The sequence below is a fragment of the Seriola dumerili genome, unplaced genomic scaffold (assembly GCF_002260705.1).
Source record: "Seriola dumerili isolate Sdu_G_001 unplaced genomic scaffold, Sdu_1.0 BDQW01000733.1, whole genome shotgun sequence".
Lineage (NCBI taxonomy): Eukaryota > Metazoa > Chordata > Actinopteri > Carangiformes > Carangidae > Seriola > Seriola dumerili.
The window spans coordinates 157,627-174,317 of record NW_019174988.1 but is presented as its reverse complement, the minus strand read 5'-3'; the positions used below and the strand labels follow the sequence as shown (position 1 = coordinate 174,317).

General features: G+C 38.3%; 1 protein-coding gene across 3 annotated transcripts in view; it reads right to left on the bottom strand.

The window, feature by feature from the left end:
• Positions 1-13,904: 13,904 nt before the first annotated feature.
• The window catches only part of LOC111236843 (probable global transcription activator SNF2L2), a 52,860-nt gene continuing 50,073 nt past the window's right edge, over positions 13,905-16,691 (bottom strand). For all 3 annotated transcript variants that reach the window (XM_022765713.1, XM_022765715.1, XM_022765714.1), the window contains one exon: positions 13,905-14,275. In XM_022765713.1, the coding sequence (XP_022621434.1) occupies positions 14,240-14,275 (36 nt within the window). In that variant the 3' untranslated portion in view covers positions 13,905-14,239. The remainder of the gene's footprint in view (positions 14,276-16,691) is intronic.

Genomic DNA, 16,691 nt, shown 5'->3' with positions numbered 1-16,691 from the left:
CAACAGGCTGCGATCGTCTCTACTTACAATCCAGCCACCTGCTTTGGCGGCCTTTTCTAATCCCGCTTTTCTTTCAGACGTTGAATTCCTCCTGAGCACATCAGGGTCAAATGATGGAATGAAGAGATGACTTGAACACTGTCCACACGCCACAATTTCTCCTCATCTTGTCTCCTGCAAACTTTCCTACCAGTTCTCTCTTTGAACCCACTGCTCTCTGGAAGGTGAGTCCTCAGCAACCAAACACACCACATCCAGAGTGATTCTCACCAGTGTTACTGCTATCGCAAAGATATCGATAAATAAAGTAGAGCATGGCTTGCATTGTAAACTATTCTTTTCAATGAAGAGGAGGAATGATATTCCAGCTCTTAAAAAGTTATTCATCACAAAAGGGTAGAAATGCTTCCGATCACAGGCTTTTCTTACTGTCTGGAACCAGAAAAAAGTTTCTTTGAGACAGTCACCTTCACTTGGAAATGTTTAGATAAACTCAGTGAGATGTGGATACATTTGTGATACCTTTGAATACCATATTTTACTTTCAGAAACCTCAGATTGAGAGTACAAAACACAAGGTCCACTCAGGAGCTGCCTGTTCTTCAGCTTTTGATCATTTCAAAATCAGCAGCTGAAGTTTGCCCATCGGTTAGGTGAAGTTTCATCATTGACAAGAAGTCCTTAAAGCAGAGACATTTTGGAAAAGGTCAGTCACTGTGATGAACCTACAGAAAAATCATCACGTGAATCTGCAGCTCCCCTCGGCTTGAAAGAGCTCTACTCTGAGTTTCAGCTCATTTTTAAAAACCTTTTTTATTTTTTCTCTTTTTTTTTTTTCTAGTTCACTCTCACCGCTCTCATAGCATCATTTTTGGCCGCAGCAGCTGTTTTCAGAGAAAAAGCTGTAAAAATCCACTGTACACTTCCTGTTCAGCAGCAAACAGCAGACAGACGGTTAGAGACCAGCTGGTGAACATAGTGAAACATTTAGCTGCTAAAGAGCCAGATATTTCCTTCAGGAGTTGAGAGAATGTTGGAATTAGAGCCATCAGGAGGATGTAAACATAGTGTTTGTGCAGCCATGATATTTGGTGCAGACATTTGTGATCTCGAGAGAAAAAAATCCCAATACCTCTGGTGATCCGTGTTAAAAATGTTTATCTCCATTTTAGCTTTCAGCTTAATGCTAGTCCGTTAACATGACCTTACCCTGTTAACAATAGGTTTAATTCAATTTAGCTGAGGCTGATTACAGCCGCAAGTGACTAAAAAAGTCAAACTGAGCCCATGTTTGACTGACATTAGCACCACATCAAGAGACACAGACCCCTCAATCATTTCAATAAGACCACTGCCTGGACACAGCAGGGCTCCCAACACGTAGGGCTCTGGGGAAGAAACTACAACTGAATGGAAATCATCACAATATTAATTTTCTAACCTGATATCTCCATCCTCTGAGTTTTATTTCTGCCATGATATAGATTTTTTATTCAAGTCCCAGTAGAGAGTAGTTAAATAACTATTACTGAACTGTCACCACTACAACTTCTGACAGCTATCAATGGCAGACTCCCAGTGGATGCACAATCAGCATATTTGAGGTCATAGTTCAATTCATATAATATGCAATATTCATATAATTATGAATAAATCCTTTGTGGTTTTCATATCTGGTGTCATCTTCCTTGTGTTGTCAGGTACGTTTTGCATGCTGCCTACCTGCTTGATTGAGGAAAAGGTCTCTCATCTGGATGTAGGACTCTGGATCTTCTGCCGCCATCGTTAGAGTTGGGACGCAGACTTGTAAATTTCAGCTTGAATGTCACCGATGTCAATCACAGAGACAAATGCCTGTAAAAAGAAATTCAAATATTGGTGTGGAACCACAACAGAGACCTTCCCAGTAATTTCACATTTCATATACTGATATTAAAGACTTTGGAATTCACACAAACACATTCCAGAACAACGGCACTGATTTCCCTTGCTGCAGGCTTATTACGTTGCTCTTTTTCCATGGCCAAATGTCATATCCTTCAAACATAATTATCTAACCAACTCCCACACATGGTGGCCTCATGCCATCATGTTGATGGAATGGATGTGGGCAGCTTTCACACTCTCAGACCCCTGCTGAACGTTGACACATGTCTCCATGTGAAGCCTCATGTACATTACTGCTCCAGTGGCTTGTCAAAAAGAAGAAAGGGGGAGGCATAGGAGTCCTTTCTGGTGGTCATGTTAAATATCAGATTTCTCTGCCTGTCAATTGCAGCACCAGAGAGACACACAGGTCAGCAGAGGACTGCTTCTCTGTATCACTCCTGCAGCCGAGACCTCTCACGTTTTAGTTTGGGTGTCATTAAACTTCACTTGACCACAGAGTCTGTAGCTTTTCCCAGCAGTTGGGCACCAACAAGTCTCTCATCCACTTCACCTTTACAAAGAAATATAATGACACGATTCTCTAAAAGTCTTTCATCCTCCCCTGTCTTTTTTCTGTCAGTCCCACTCAACACAACATCTGACCCTCAGTGAGTTTCTCTTTTATTTTGGAAATACATCCTCCACAAGGGATGCCCTGAAAGTGTTGAGGAGAGTTCATACAAAACTGTGCCAGAAAAACTGACTTTTTCACATGTTACAGCTGAGGGCATTTTCACTCTGAGACTGATTAGCAATGTTTTCCAGATCCAACTTGTTTTCCCAGAGATTTCAGGTAATTTTGTGAAATGCAAAAGGTACAGAGTTGCACAGAGAGCTAATTTGGACACCTCTGGTCCAATTCATTTTTCCCATAAACAATGTTACACAGTTGTAGCACATCTACACTTGGATTAACAACTGCATTAGAAAATATCTTGTTCTTTGATAAAAAAAATTTAAAATTCACCAAACAGGTACTGTGTACAACTTCTGGGGGGGAAATTAACTACAGCTCCCAAGGTGCATTTTGGCAAACATCCACTGTGTTTTTATTTCTGTAACGATAATTCCAAAACCAAGACAGAAACCGCAATACAGGACAGACAGGTGTACTGAAACATGCTAATGTGCATATCTAGAGCAGAAGAATGTCATATTTGTGAAACATCACACACAAAACTTATCACAGTGTGATTAAAAGTACTGATAATTCAATTAAAGTATAATGCGTTCAATTTAGGCATCATGTTTGCTGTTCCAAGTTTTGTTTAGTTAAGAGCAAGACCACCAAATTCAACGTTTTTAACCTTATTGCCCAAAAGTTTCCTTAAGTTCCCAGATACACCAAATATAACTGTCTGTCAAAATGCCTTAAGGAAAAGCTGTAAAAACTATAAAAGGGTTTGATTATTAGTGTGACTCCACACAAAAGCCAAGGAATCCATTCAGTAGAAGTTGAACAAAGTAATTAGTCTACACACAGTAACATCATCCATCATAACAAACAGGACAAATAAAGGTAGCTGGGAAGTCGTGGTCAGCAGAGAAACTGACAGTTTACTTGAAATATGGCATTAAAAAATCAAAACAAATGGTTGAAACTCAAATAGACAGTGTGGCATAAGATTATTTTTTCCAAACATAAATCTACTTAAGGGGACCCAAAAGGAGTGACATGGATGTTAAGGGGTTTACAACAGTAGCTTCCTGTTCTCTTTACCTGCTACCTTTTTTCTGAACCTCAGTGCTATGCACTTAAGAGTGAAAAAACAACTCGGCCTGTCCATTGCTGTTTACATCAAACCATGAAATTAGATATGTCAGAAGAGCAGCTCTGCCTCTAAAAAATATTTGTGAAAATAAAACTCTGACACTGATGGGGATCCAGAGCCCACAGGAGTGTTTCTGCAGGTTTGATGGACAACTGGATAGTTTGGCTTAACTTTGGCACATCTGCTCTACATCACAGGTGTGTGTGTGTGTGTGTGTGTGTGTGTGTGTGTGTGTGTGTGTGATGTTCTTAAGAGTTCTTTAGTATCATTAAATGCCTCAATCAAATGGCCAATAAAAATAAACTTGGGCCAACTGACTGATTTAATTATGGAAAAACAGAATAACTCACATCTGTGACTAATGCACAAGTTCAGACAACATGACAGATCAATTCATTAACAATAATTAGTGATAATAGGAAACTAATTCAACACTGCAGCAAGCAGCTTATCTGCTTTTGACACAATAGGAATGTGAGTCAGTGCAATTGTAAGTTGGACCAGCTGGGGAGAACCAAAATAGGCTACTTATCTTTGTCTGCTTCCTCGGCTGATTCCTCAGACTGTATGTTTAACTGGAATGCTTACATTTTAATTTAATGCTTTACATTTTGTTCTAAACAAACAAATTTAACCAGTTAATAACACTTAACTTTCAGAGTTATGTAAATTATTCCACTGAAAAGTTTCTATTTTGGAAAAATATCTCACAGCTGTGAGTCGACGGATTTTGTTCCGCAGACCTTAGTGAACCAGCATAGCACCTGCCGGCTTCACCTTTGGTGTTCATCGATTCTGAGACACACAAGCGCTGTCAGATGAATTTATCACTACCCACACACAGTCCATTTTATTAGAAGGTTATCTAAGTTCAAAACATAGAAAAGGATTTGCAGTCGGGGTCAAACAATCAGATGGAGTTGGTTTAAACTTTCCACCTAATGAAAGGAAAGTGAAAAATAGGGTACTTGTTCTGGAGGCTGTCAAGTATTAAATAATGGTGGTGTAGACAAGTGTGGAGGATTTGTACTGAAAATAAAAAGCTTCTTTTAAAAGGACACAAGTTGCTATTGTTCCAAGATATATTAACATTAACTACATAATATACAATCTATAATAACAGGTAATGTTTGGCCCAGCTGATGCAAACATTTTTGGCATTGTTCAGAGAGTATAGCCTAACTGGAAAATCACTGGAATATCTTGGAGAAAAATAACTGAATTGATATTGTTCACATTCACTTTAGAGCAATTAGCAATTTAGAGACCCTATTTAACCTTACTTGCATGTCTTTGGGAGGAAGCCAGGGTACCTGGAGAAAACCCATGCAGGGACAAGGAGCACATGCAAACTCCACACAGAAAGGCCCCAGCCAGCCGGCAGGTTCAGGTCCAACCTTCTTGCTGTGGAGCAACAGTAGTAACCGCTGCATCACCGTTCATCCGACCTGCTGTTATTCAAGGATAGGAGCACGAACAAGAAAATAATTAATTATAATACAATGCTTCTGACTCATTTCAGAGCAGTAGTGTATATTATAGCCAAAGGGAAACTCGTTGTCTGTTATTATTTCCTACAATCAGCAACAGCTGTACCATACTGTATACCAGCTTAAAAACCAACTATGCTAGCTCTAGTTTGTGTAAATATATGAAACAAGGAGCACATTAAGGAAAACCATCATCCAAAGTCTCAAAATTGCCACCACGTCATAAGCTAGCTACAGGAACACAAAGTATTTTTTGGGATTTGTAATAAATAAAATATGCCACTGCCAATGGCCACTAAGTCTGACATACTCAATGTCGTCAAAGACTTTTAAAATGTCTCCGAAAATGTAACAATATCACGGTTAAAACCCATTAAATATGGAATAAATTTATAATCATACCTTCGTTTGTAACGTCTGTCGTGCAAAATTCCGTTCCGGTCTTTTTGACCGTTTAATTTTCAAATTAAAGTGGCCAATCAGAACGCACAAAGCCGTTGGCGCTTGACTGACAATATTTTCAACCAATAGAATAAGTCTTAGCTAAGACCAGGGGCTGACTGGTGAAGGGGCGGGTCTTAAGAATGTCAATGACAAATCTGATTGGACGACCATTATGCTAATTTTTTGAGGTGCGTATTTAATGATGCTTCGCTTATCAACGTTGCTTACGTAGACGAGTTTATTCATCGTGGTGGTGACGGTTTAAAGCGATTATGAGTTCATTTTAAATCATTTCACGACTTTTATTCAATCGAAAACAACTCAAACAAAAGATCCATCTTCTAAAATGTTTTGGAGGATTTTTTTATTGGAGGGAGAGGCCACTAAATAACTCCATTCATAAAGAGCAATGACCCATCCTTATTAGGTAAGTATGTTTCGAATACATTTTTACTCCTACAACCTTTTTCGTATTATATTTTGCAAGGAAATACAAACTGTTGGCTTGGGTACCAATGTTTAAGCTGTGTTGTAAACTGCACCCCAAAAAAAAAAAAACATTGACAAACGTGAATGTGGGCAATTTATCTTGTTTTCATAAATGCATTATTCAGTTCACAAAGAAACACATACTAAATCATTTGAACAAATTTACAAACAATTTTACAAATAAATACATGACAACTTGAATACATGATATTAAGCCAAACATATATATCATTTTTTTAATATGTAATTTTCAGAGCAGCGTGAAAATCACTATTTTCTTATTATCTGTTTTCTGTTTTTTACCTTATTTCAGGAAAGATGATTCTTCCAGTTCAGAGCAATCTAAATCTTTACAACTTTTCCTCTACCTGTAACTGCTGACCACTCATCATGTAAAACAGGGGGAGTGAATCATACTGGAGGACTGGATTTTAGCCATTGAAGGCCACTGCGGTAACTCATTGTAAAATCATGGCAAGTGTGTTGATAAAGGGAAAAAGCAATTTTCTTTTCTTGCTTACAATATAAATTCATGTTCAAGTTCAGGTTTTGATACATATTGATATATTTTCACTTAAGTGAAACAGTGGCATTATCAGGTTAAAATTTGAATTTGTCAAATACTAATACAAATGATAGCATGCTAACATGCTAAACTAAGAAGAACACAGTAGAGATGACCTAAAGATCTGTATCATGGCCAAACTGAATGTTTCTTTTGTTACAGCAAATCCAATAAAGTGAGACATCTCCTTTCTAGCTTATCATTTCAAGTCACTGTCAGGGGTTGGCATCGTCCAATAATTTGGATCAAGAAGCTATTGAAAAGAAGGTGTGTGATATTCGATATCTAGCAATACTGAATTTCAAAGGACCTGGATTAAGGTCAAAAGAATTTGATTGTTAAACATCAGACAGATAATTACTTTCAGTGGTTGTTACATTTACCAGCCGCGTCAGTGTGACAGGTTACAGGTATTATTTTCACCTTGTGAGTCTGTATGAGAGCGTGAGTCATCATGAAAAGGTGTGAAATATGTCTGGACAGATATCACCACAATAGCATCACAACAGATACAGTCCTGAAACTTTATTACATGAACATGTTGATGGTCTCTTCGTCTTCCATGTAAGCCATTAACCATGGGGCTGTGATTTGTATTTTTGTCATACAGCAGGGGACTCTACTTAAGGGTAGAGCAACAGAGGATGCATGTCTCTTCATTTTGCACCAAAACCTGTAAGAGAAACTGCTAAAAAATAAAAACTGATCTGTCAAGAGCTGAAATGTTTAGTCAATTAATTAATGAGTTAATCATTTGAAAATGAATAGCCATTTATTTTGATAATCAATTAATCGTCATTTATCAAACAAAAATGCCAAATATTTTCCAGCTTCTAAAATGTGAGTGTTTTCTGCTCTTTGTTTGTGTTGTGTTGTAAACTGTCGCTCTTTTAAGCAATTTAATAGGAACAACAAACAGTTTAATTGATAATGAAAATAATTGTTAGTGTGCATCCTAATGATATGAAAGATATTTGTGTATTAAACCCTGTTGATCTGCCTTCAGTAGAAAGAAAATTTGATCTTGATATCATTATTCATCAATAATTTAGACTATCGATTATGTTATTTATCGAGGAAACATTTGGTGTTTCCAGCTTGTGAAATGGGAGATTTAATAATTTGACATTTGGACTGTTGTGTTGACATAACAAGCAATTTGAAGATGTCACCTAGGGCTTTGGAAACTTGTGACGGAAAGTTTTTTTTATCATTTTGTGACATTTTAATGACAAGAAATAATCAACAGCTCAACCAAAGACGAGTGTAATTGTTTTTGCAGCCCTTATGTAATCTTTGATAAACCAGGTACACATGACATTGGCCTGTATGTACTGTTTGCACCTGAAACCCTCATTGTCTTCATGTCTATGAGCTTACACGGACTCAAAACCTTACCAGGCTGCAAAGAAAAATGAGCCTTTTCCTCGATCATGCGTTAAACTGATAGTGAACCCCGGAATCCAAAGGGAGACAAAGCATTTTCCCGCTCTTCCTTTTAAGTTGTGCAAGAGTTAGCATCGATAGGGCCCATTTCCCGCCTTTTGAATGCGGTCGGGTTACAACACCAGACAAACTGGGCTCTCTAATAATAGAGAGCACCTGGCCCTTTCAGATCACCATTCATGAGTCATTAGGAAGGAAAATTCCCTGAATCAGTTTGGGGTTGGAAGGACCTGCATCTGCTGCTTGGAGAATGTGATGATGGTGTGAGCCCCGGACAAAAGCTACAGAGGAATAGCAGAAATCACACTGGCACCTGACTTTTTCCAGCTGACATCTCTGGCACTCAGACAAGGATTAACATCCAATTTGCCCCTCTCTTCCTGGGCTCAAGTCTATCCCAACAGCTCGGCACTTCAAAGAGGCAGATAAAAAGGGGGCGATGTATGGTCATTCTTCAGGGGGAATTGGCTTAGTGAAGCTCTGTTTAAAATGGCAGGAATACAAAAAGGAAAGCTGTTTTGATGTGCTGCGGAGTGTGAGGGTCCAGACAGCTGTACAGTATGACGGTCCTTCCTCTGTCCTTGTGTGACTGAGTTGCACAATGCAGCCATGATGCCATTAACAGACAGTATGAACCCGTCAGCAGAGCAGACACACCACAGCAGTGGTTTAGACAGGTGTGTAGACGCCTGAAACTCCTGAAAAGTAAGTAAGAATAAATGAGATTGAAATGAAATTTTAAATTCATTTCTGAGATATCAATCTCCGTGGTGTTTGCTTCGACTTTGGTAAATGACCACTGGTTAAAATTGTAATTACCGTAAAGGAGAAATTAAAATTTTAATTACTTGTTTCCCACCCTTGTGTTCTTTGAATGAATTTATGAAACACCGGCATACTGGCACCACCTATAGGCCGCTTGATGGAAATACATTGACTCCTGAGACTAACCCCTGATGACACAGGTTACTTCACCAGTGGAGTTGGTCTGCAAAGATAGGGAGTGATTTTTTAGTAGGTAGGAGCATGAAATCCCAAGATGCTGACACTTAAAAAGCCAAAGGCAGGAAATATGATGAGAAGTACCTGGAGCATGCTTCAGACCTTGGGTGGCTGGAATCCATGCATGTGATTTGTGATGATGTGTTGGCGATGGAGAATCTTAAACCCTCCAAGAGGCTGTGGCAGTTACAGACTTGACATGAAATGCTGCATACAAATCCACTTGTGTTTTTGGATCTAAACTACAGGAGTAAAATATTTTCATCTCCAAAACAGGGTCTTGCTTTGCCAAGAAATATGATCCTGTCGAACCTGATTCATGTTAAATATAGTCAGTGAAATAAGTGATGGCTGTAAGTAATTTAGTAGATTTAATAGGATGCATTTCGAGTCCTCAATAGAAGTTCAGAGTGGGTCTCAAGGCAACACCAGCTTTCACAAGAAAAACTCCTCGACACTGTGTCTACAGAAATGTTCAAAAACGCTCTCCTCAGGTCAGGAGAAAAAAGAAACGAGTCAAAACAAATTAAAATGTATCTGTGCTCATTACACACCAGACTGTAAAACTGGGCAAATGAATAAAGAGGAGACACGTTTGCTGTTCTTTCATCCTCAAGAGATTTACCAAAAATGTCAGATTTGACCTCACTGCGACGCCACGTTGTTGCTTGTTTACGAAAATGTGGGTGTCTGGTACAAAAGTCATCAGTTTTCTCTTTGCTGCTTCTCTGTCAGGAGACATTTTACACCTGTGAACTAAAAGACAGATTGAGGTGACACTGGATTGTTCTGCTGGAGGCTGGTCAATCTTTTCTTGTGTAGTTTCCCTCGGCACCATCAGACCTGCAGCAAACACAATTACACAGTTATTGCTGCGACAGTCGGATGGAGGCTCATAATGTAGATGGGGATAAATGAATAAATACATATTTAATCGTGACTGACTGTCCATCATACTAACATAGTTTGAACAGCATGGTTGGTGTTGGTAACAGGTCTTAAATTGTATTCCGTGCAGTATTAAATTTAATTGGTGAACGCTGCAGAAACCCTGGAGTAGAGTGACCTGAGAGAGGAAGTCTGTAAGTTTTATCAGTTTAGATGTGAGACTTTTAAGACTTTTAAATGGCAGTTAGCAGGTACAATAACACAAACAGCATCCCTGGAGAAAAGTTACAGAAAACGAGAGCAACCATTGTTGCATCAAGACCAGCAACTTGAAACGTTACATGTTATATTTAAGTGTATTTAAGACCATTAATGAATTTAATTCATATATTTTTTGATCTATTTAACTCTATTAAAAGGCAGCAGCAGTAGCACAGTGTTCAGATCCTTTACTAACGATGTAAAAACTCTCCACTTTAAGGAAATGTTCTGCATTAAAAATAGCAAGTTTTATTATAATCTCGAATGTATACAAAAGTATAAAAAGTGAAATTACTCATTATGCAGAAATTGTTAAGTGAGTGTTAAACTATAATACATCATTGGATTATTACCCACGTTACTTATTGCAATCATTTCTAAGCAGTATTTTATTTCTATAGTTGAGGTTTAACTATGCACAGGAGACGCAGTCTGCTGATAACTTTCTCAACTACTTGATTGTTTGGTTTGAAAAATTCTAAAAAGTTTCCTCATAATTACCCAGCGTCATCTTGGCTGATCACAAGTGGACAGCTTTGAGTACAGGTGTGAACGCATTGAGGAAGCGTTTGAAAACGAGTCACTCTAACCACTGGACCACGTGGCCACATTCTTTTAGCAGTGTGGACGTGAAGACAATGTTGTGAAAACAATGTATTGGGTATTTGCAAACAGAAATTTGGGAATTCGTATGTATAGAGCAAGGATGTGAGATCAAATCACAATATCTGGAGACGCATCTTAGTAAATTGATTATAAATATTAATATTAAAGTATATATATCTAATCATACATAGAGCTGTCCACTTGGATCACCTGAGACGCATGTTGATGCCAGGTGTAGTTTAATCAATAACAAATCATCATATTTTAACTCTTTATATGTAGGGGAAAAAAATGTATTAACTAAATTTGTCCAAAATTACTGTAGTGGGGCAAAAAGTTCAATATTTTCCTCTGAAATGTTGTGAAGTGGCATTAAAAAAAACCTAAAGGAAAGCACAAGTGGTTCAAATTCTTACGTAAGAACTGAATTTCTGTATATGTACTTATGTGTACATTCCATTTTAAATGAACAGTAAGTGTGCATCACAAATCCTGTTACATATTCACAAACTTCAATATTGTAAAAATGGTTTCCAGCAAAAATAGATCAATAAATAAATTAGACATTCTTTTTGTGCTGAAAATCTGTGAGATTTTATTTGCCCTGGGCTATGAGATACAACCACAAAGACACTGTGCAAAGAAAGCAAAGAGTAAGTCACACTTATGGAGAGTTGGCAAGCACATAAAATGATGTATCTGCATGTACACAGTATATTGCCAAAAGAGTTCATGCTACAAACAACATATAAACCAATAAAATGACAAGCAACACAAACACGTCAATCCAAATGTATAAATCAAGACATCGTTTAAAATATACTGTTATATTCAATGTCATTCAAACAAGAGTTTTAAACCCATAATACTGTTTTCTTTGAAATATTTGTCAACCATTTTTATAAACTGCAAAAAATCCAGCTGAGACTTGGTTCTTTACAATCTGTTTGCTGCAACGGACCGCATTGTGTAACGTTTTCAGACGCTTTAAAGAGCTACAGTTACTGCTACAATAAGATGCTGGTTTTATTCAACAAAACAAGGTGTTTCCCTGTGAATCTGCTGCCCACCATGAGATGTTGCTCTGAAGGCCTCTTTCTCAAAAAAAACCCCAATACCTGAACGCACCTTCCTGCGCGAGAAAATTATTGAGTTCAAAGCTTCTGCTGAGTCACAACAGCTTGGAAGAATTAGAAGCAGATACATGAAACACGTGGACCTATCTACATGATGCGCCACTTACATAATATAAGGTTACAGTTTTCTTAATAAAAGCAATTTAAAAAGCATTAAGCATTCATGGCCACCTCAAATTAATCTAAAAACCATCGGGCAACAACTGACATCTTGTCATAAAGGCTCTAAGATGCATAAATGTTCGATATAATTGTCTCAACTCTCACAATCCTGTTGTCTTTGTCATGGACCGTTTGCTGAGCCCGTAGTTAGTTGATGCTACGTCTGACAAGCTTTTGAATTTCAGAGCAATTGAAACAGGTGTAGAGCTGAAACAATTAGTTGATCAACAGAAAAAACTGATTAATCATTTCACTTGTTTATCAAACAAATGTAGTGAAAAAATTCTGCAATGACAAACTGAACCGATCGTTGGGTTTTCGACTGTTGGTCGGACGAAACACTTGACGCGACATTTGAAGACGTCACCTTGGACAGTGATTGTCATTTTTTTTCACTTTAATTGACGATTCATTGATTAATCCAAGAAATAAACTGCAGATTAATTGGTAATGAAAGTAACTGCCTCCTAAGTTTTCTACTGAAACTAGGCAAGAAATCGCTGCATCATGATATCGCTCTAAAAGACAAAAGTCAGCATCCAGACTGTTTATGTGTTGTAACGTAACCCGTTTGGTTCTTAGCTTACACTCTTACATGTATTTTACAGTATGTTTTCACCTCTAAAATTACTACAGTAAAAGCACTAACCGGTGTGTTTGGCAAACATAACTCCTGAGTAACACTGGCTGGTGAGTAAGCTTCCCCAAATCCACTGAAGAGCAGGACAGAGCTGCTAACAGTAGCAAGAGAAGACACCATTAGCTTCACAGTAGATTCACAGTAGATGTACTTGTCGTGATTGGAGCTTTTTAAAGGTAAGCAATCACCCCTCAAACTAATGTAGGTGGTCAACGATGAACTCAATGACTGGAAGGAACACTTACACACTAATGTTGATTTTCTTAACGATTAATCTGCCGGTTATTTTTGAATTAATTGTTTAGTCCTACTACACTGAAGCTTAAGTGTTTGTTCACTTTTAAGTCACTTTTGATAAAAGCGTCTGTCAAGTGAGTAAATGTAATGTAATGTCAAAAACTCTCAAAAATGCCCATCAATACTTCACAGAACTAAACACGATGTCTTAAAGTCCAAACACCCAGAAACAGTGAAATCATCTAGTTCCTAGAATCGTCTCGAATATTTGAATATTAATAATAACAGTTGCCGACTATTTTTCTGTCAATCGAATAATCGTCTCAGCTCTAGTTACCACTGTGGAAGTGAGCTAAAAAAACGGACCTGCTAACCTTTGCAGCTTACTGTACGTAACAGCAGATAAACACGGTGTAATCTATTCCTTATACCTTTTGCTCTATGGTTTTTGGTTTTGGAAAGGCAAATATATATATATCACCCTCCACATTGTCTTAAATGCTGTTTATCTAAAGTTTGACAGGCCTGCCATACCTAACTACCGTTGCTGAGCTATGATTAGACGATCTTTTATCGGGGGCGGGGTTTGGCGAACGATCAGTTTCTCTACGCCTCAATATTTGGCACTGCAATAAACAATAAATCAAAAAGTTAAAAACTTGATTGCCATTTTCTTTTTAATCACCAGTGGCTCCCAAAATTCACTTGGATGTCCTTGGCTAAATATACTGTATATATATATTTGTTTTCATTACACATTTTTAAAATTTGGATATTAAGATTTCATTTTCTAAAAGTGCAAGCAAGCAAGTACAAATAAAGCAAAAGCGCTTGTGGCATGACCAAATCTTTTTTTTTTTTTTTGTTTTCCTTTTTTCATACAGAATTTAAATCTTAGTTAAAGCACAGAGTTAAAAAATATATACTAAAAAATTGTTTTAAAAACAGGAATATAAGCAGATTGGTATTGCTGTAGCTTATTGATTATTAGTAATACATTTCCAAGCCGGGGGAGAAGGGACGACAGTACAAACACTACAGACAGACAAAGAGGACAAATGATGCAAAATTTAAAAAAAACTGAATTTGCACATGAACGACAGTAATGGAAGATATTGTCCTTTTGTTTATAAGTGCTATAAACTATATCCTCACGTCCTGGCATCCACTTCTCACTCATCATCGCTCTTGCTCTTGTCTGACTGATCCTGCAGAAAGAGAGAGATTAAGAGCATTAACAGTGAGGGAGATTTAAAGGCAGAGGGGAGAAGGATAACGCTGTGTGATGAAGGTTTATTGTCTGTAGAGAGCGTCAACAAGAGGCAGCGTAGGTCATCTCGAGGTGAATATATCACTGATATATAAGCTCTCTGGAGGAAAGAGGGTTTGAAGGTGAAGCCGGTGCCCGACTCCTTACATCCTCCTGTTGAGATTTTGTTTCTGGGCAGAAGCTGACGAGCAGAGCAGAGAAGACGGACGAGGACTTTAAAATGACCTCTGAGAAATTCAGGAGGGAAAGTTCAGTTCGAAATCGACAGTGAGGAGAAAGAGATAAACAGAAAGAGACAAGAGTTTCCTTTGAAAACGCTGCACAGAGGCAGATTATGTTACCACCAGGACTGATGGACGGCTGAAGAAATCACTCACTGCATTTATATTCACAGAGTAAAGTGGCTATGGGCCAGGCTTTGGTGAAGGTCTTATTTTGGCTGAGCTGTTTACATTAACCCCAAACACCCGGCAGTTCAGTATCACTCTAGGCATGAATAAAAACACTCGTGCACCACACAACTGAGAATAGATCACTAGATCTAATGAAGGGGAAACTGTTTGTGATCCCTGTAATATGAAGGTAGAGCTCAGTGCTGCTCTTAATGACATTAAAACGTATTTTTCTTGCTTTATGATTTATACCCCTGTAGGGCTGCACGATATGCAAAAAGAAAAATCATATTGCAACTATTTTGAGTGCAATATGCGATTTCAGTTGGAATGGCTGTTTCTACTTTTCAATTTCACCGAAATTTTTTTTTTTTAAATGACGATGTGATTGTTCTTGGGTCTTTTACCAAATAAACATATTCACATGTGTTGGTACGTCTGGAGAATATGATTCAGAGCGTCTCTGTAGCACCACAACACTTATGGTGCTAACAATGCACAACAATGCTGCGACACATTTTCCCTTCATCAAAAAAAATTTGCAGCTCCTGCGATTTGGATATTGGGGGCTGCGTTGGTGGGAGCGTGCTGTTTAAGATACCATGATCCACCAAGTAATACAGTGTTTTAAAGCTTTCTGAACTCCAGAACACAGCACAGCAGGTCGTAACACTCAGACAGGGCTTTACAAGTTACCATGGCAGCAACTATTTTGTCTGTCGTCATGAGGAAATCAAGTTAAACAACAGAAATATGGTCTTGGTCTTGCTGGATGACATCACAATGTGTGGCAGCTAAAGCTTGAGACTGACCCCGCTGCGTCAGACTGTCTCCACTGAAGGGAATGGAAACTATTTTTTAAATGTAACTACACATTGGGACGACGGAGATGCCACAGTGACCAGGGCTGGGTATCAACACTGATCTGCTTTGATGATTCATCATCCATTCATCATTCATGGTTGCATCAGATATGCACCAATACTGCATACAGTGTGTCCCACTTCTTCTTCATTCAACAGGTGAGCAACACTGTGGTTTCCTTCAAAATAAAATGGTGTTACAGGCTAAACTGTAAACACATTTCCTGGTTTTAAAACTGTGGCCTTTATTTATCTATCTATATTTTTTAGGCCTAACATGACAGCAAGAATGATAAGACTGAGACTGTCTCACTCAGCAGCTATTTTCTATGTTACTTCTTAACTTAAAATAACATTTTTATGCACCGTAATAACTCAATTTCCACAAAGTAGATATTTTACATCTCCTGCAACCCTAACTGAACCAGACGCAAATGCAAAGATCCATAACTTACTAGAAATTCAATGTTTTTGTCCTGAGCTGTGGATAAAAGTTCTGGATAAAAACTGTGAAACATCCCTCGTCGGGGCCCAGAACTGTGATTGATCAGTTATCACCTCCTTTTCAGTAACACATCTCCTGCTCACCACGACCCACCCACCCTCTATCTCAGAGAGTGGCACAAGGCAAACACAATCAGAGCACAGAAGAGTCTCATGTTCACTACTTAAACAAGGTGAAGCTTCCTACTCAAGCTTGTATTACGAAGTGATTAAAAAGACTGTCAACACTGTGGGGAAGATAAAATGAAGCAGAGTACACCCTGATCATGTATGATGCTGACCTGCTTGGTGTTGCAGTGGAGATACCAACGGGTGAAATCAGATATAAACAGTCATTAATTCAGGTCATAATAAAGTAATGATTAAGAATTTAGATGGGTGTGAAGTAAAGCAGCTACTGACCAACCTGAATTGTCAGACAAGATGGCCGCACTTTCCCCAAACTGTCACGTTGGAGCCCAAATAAATAATTCAAAAGAAGGAGGAAAAAAAAAACTCCTGACCTTGTCGAGTCCGGCTGAGAGAGTCGATCAGGACAACTTCAACTGGCAGGAAGGACAAAGCTCGCAGCTATCGCCCAACACTCCTGCTCTAA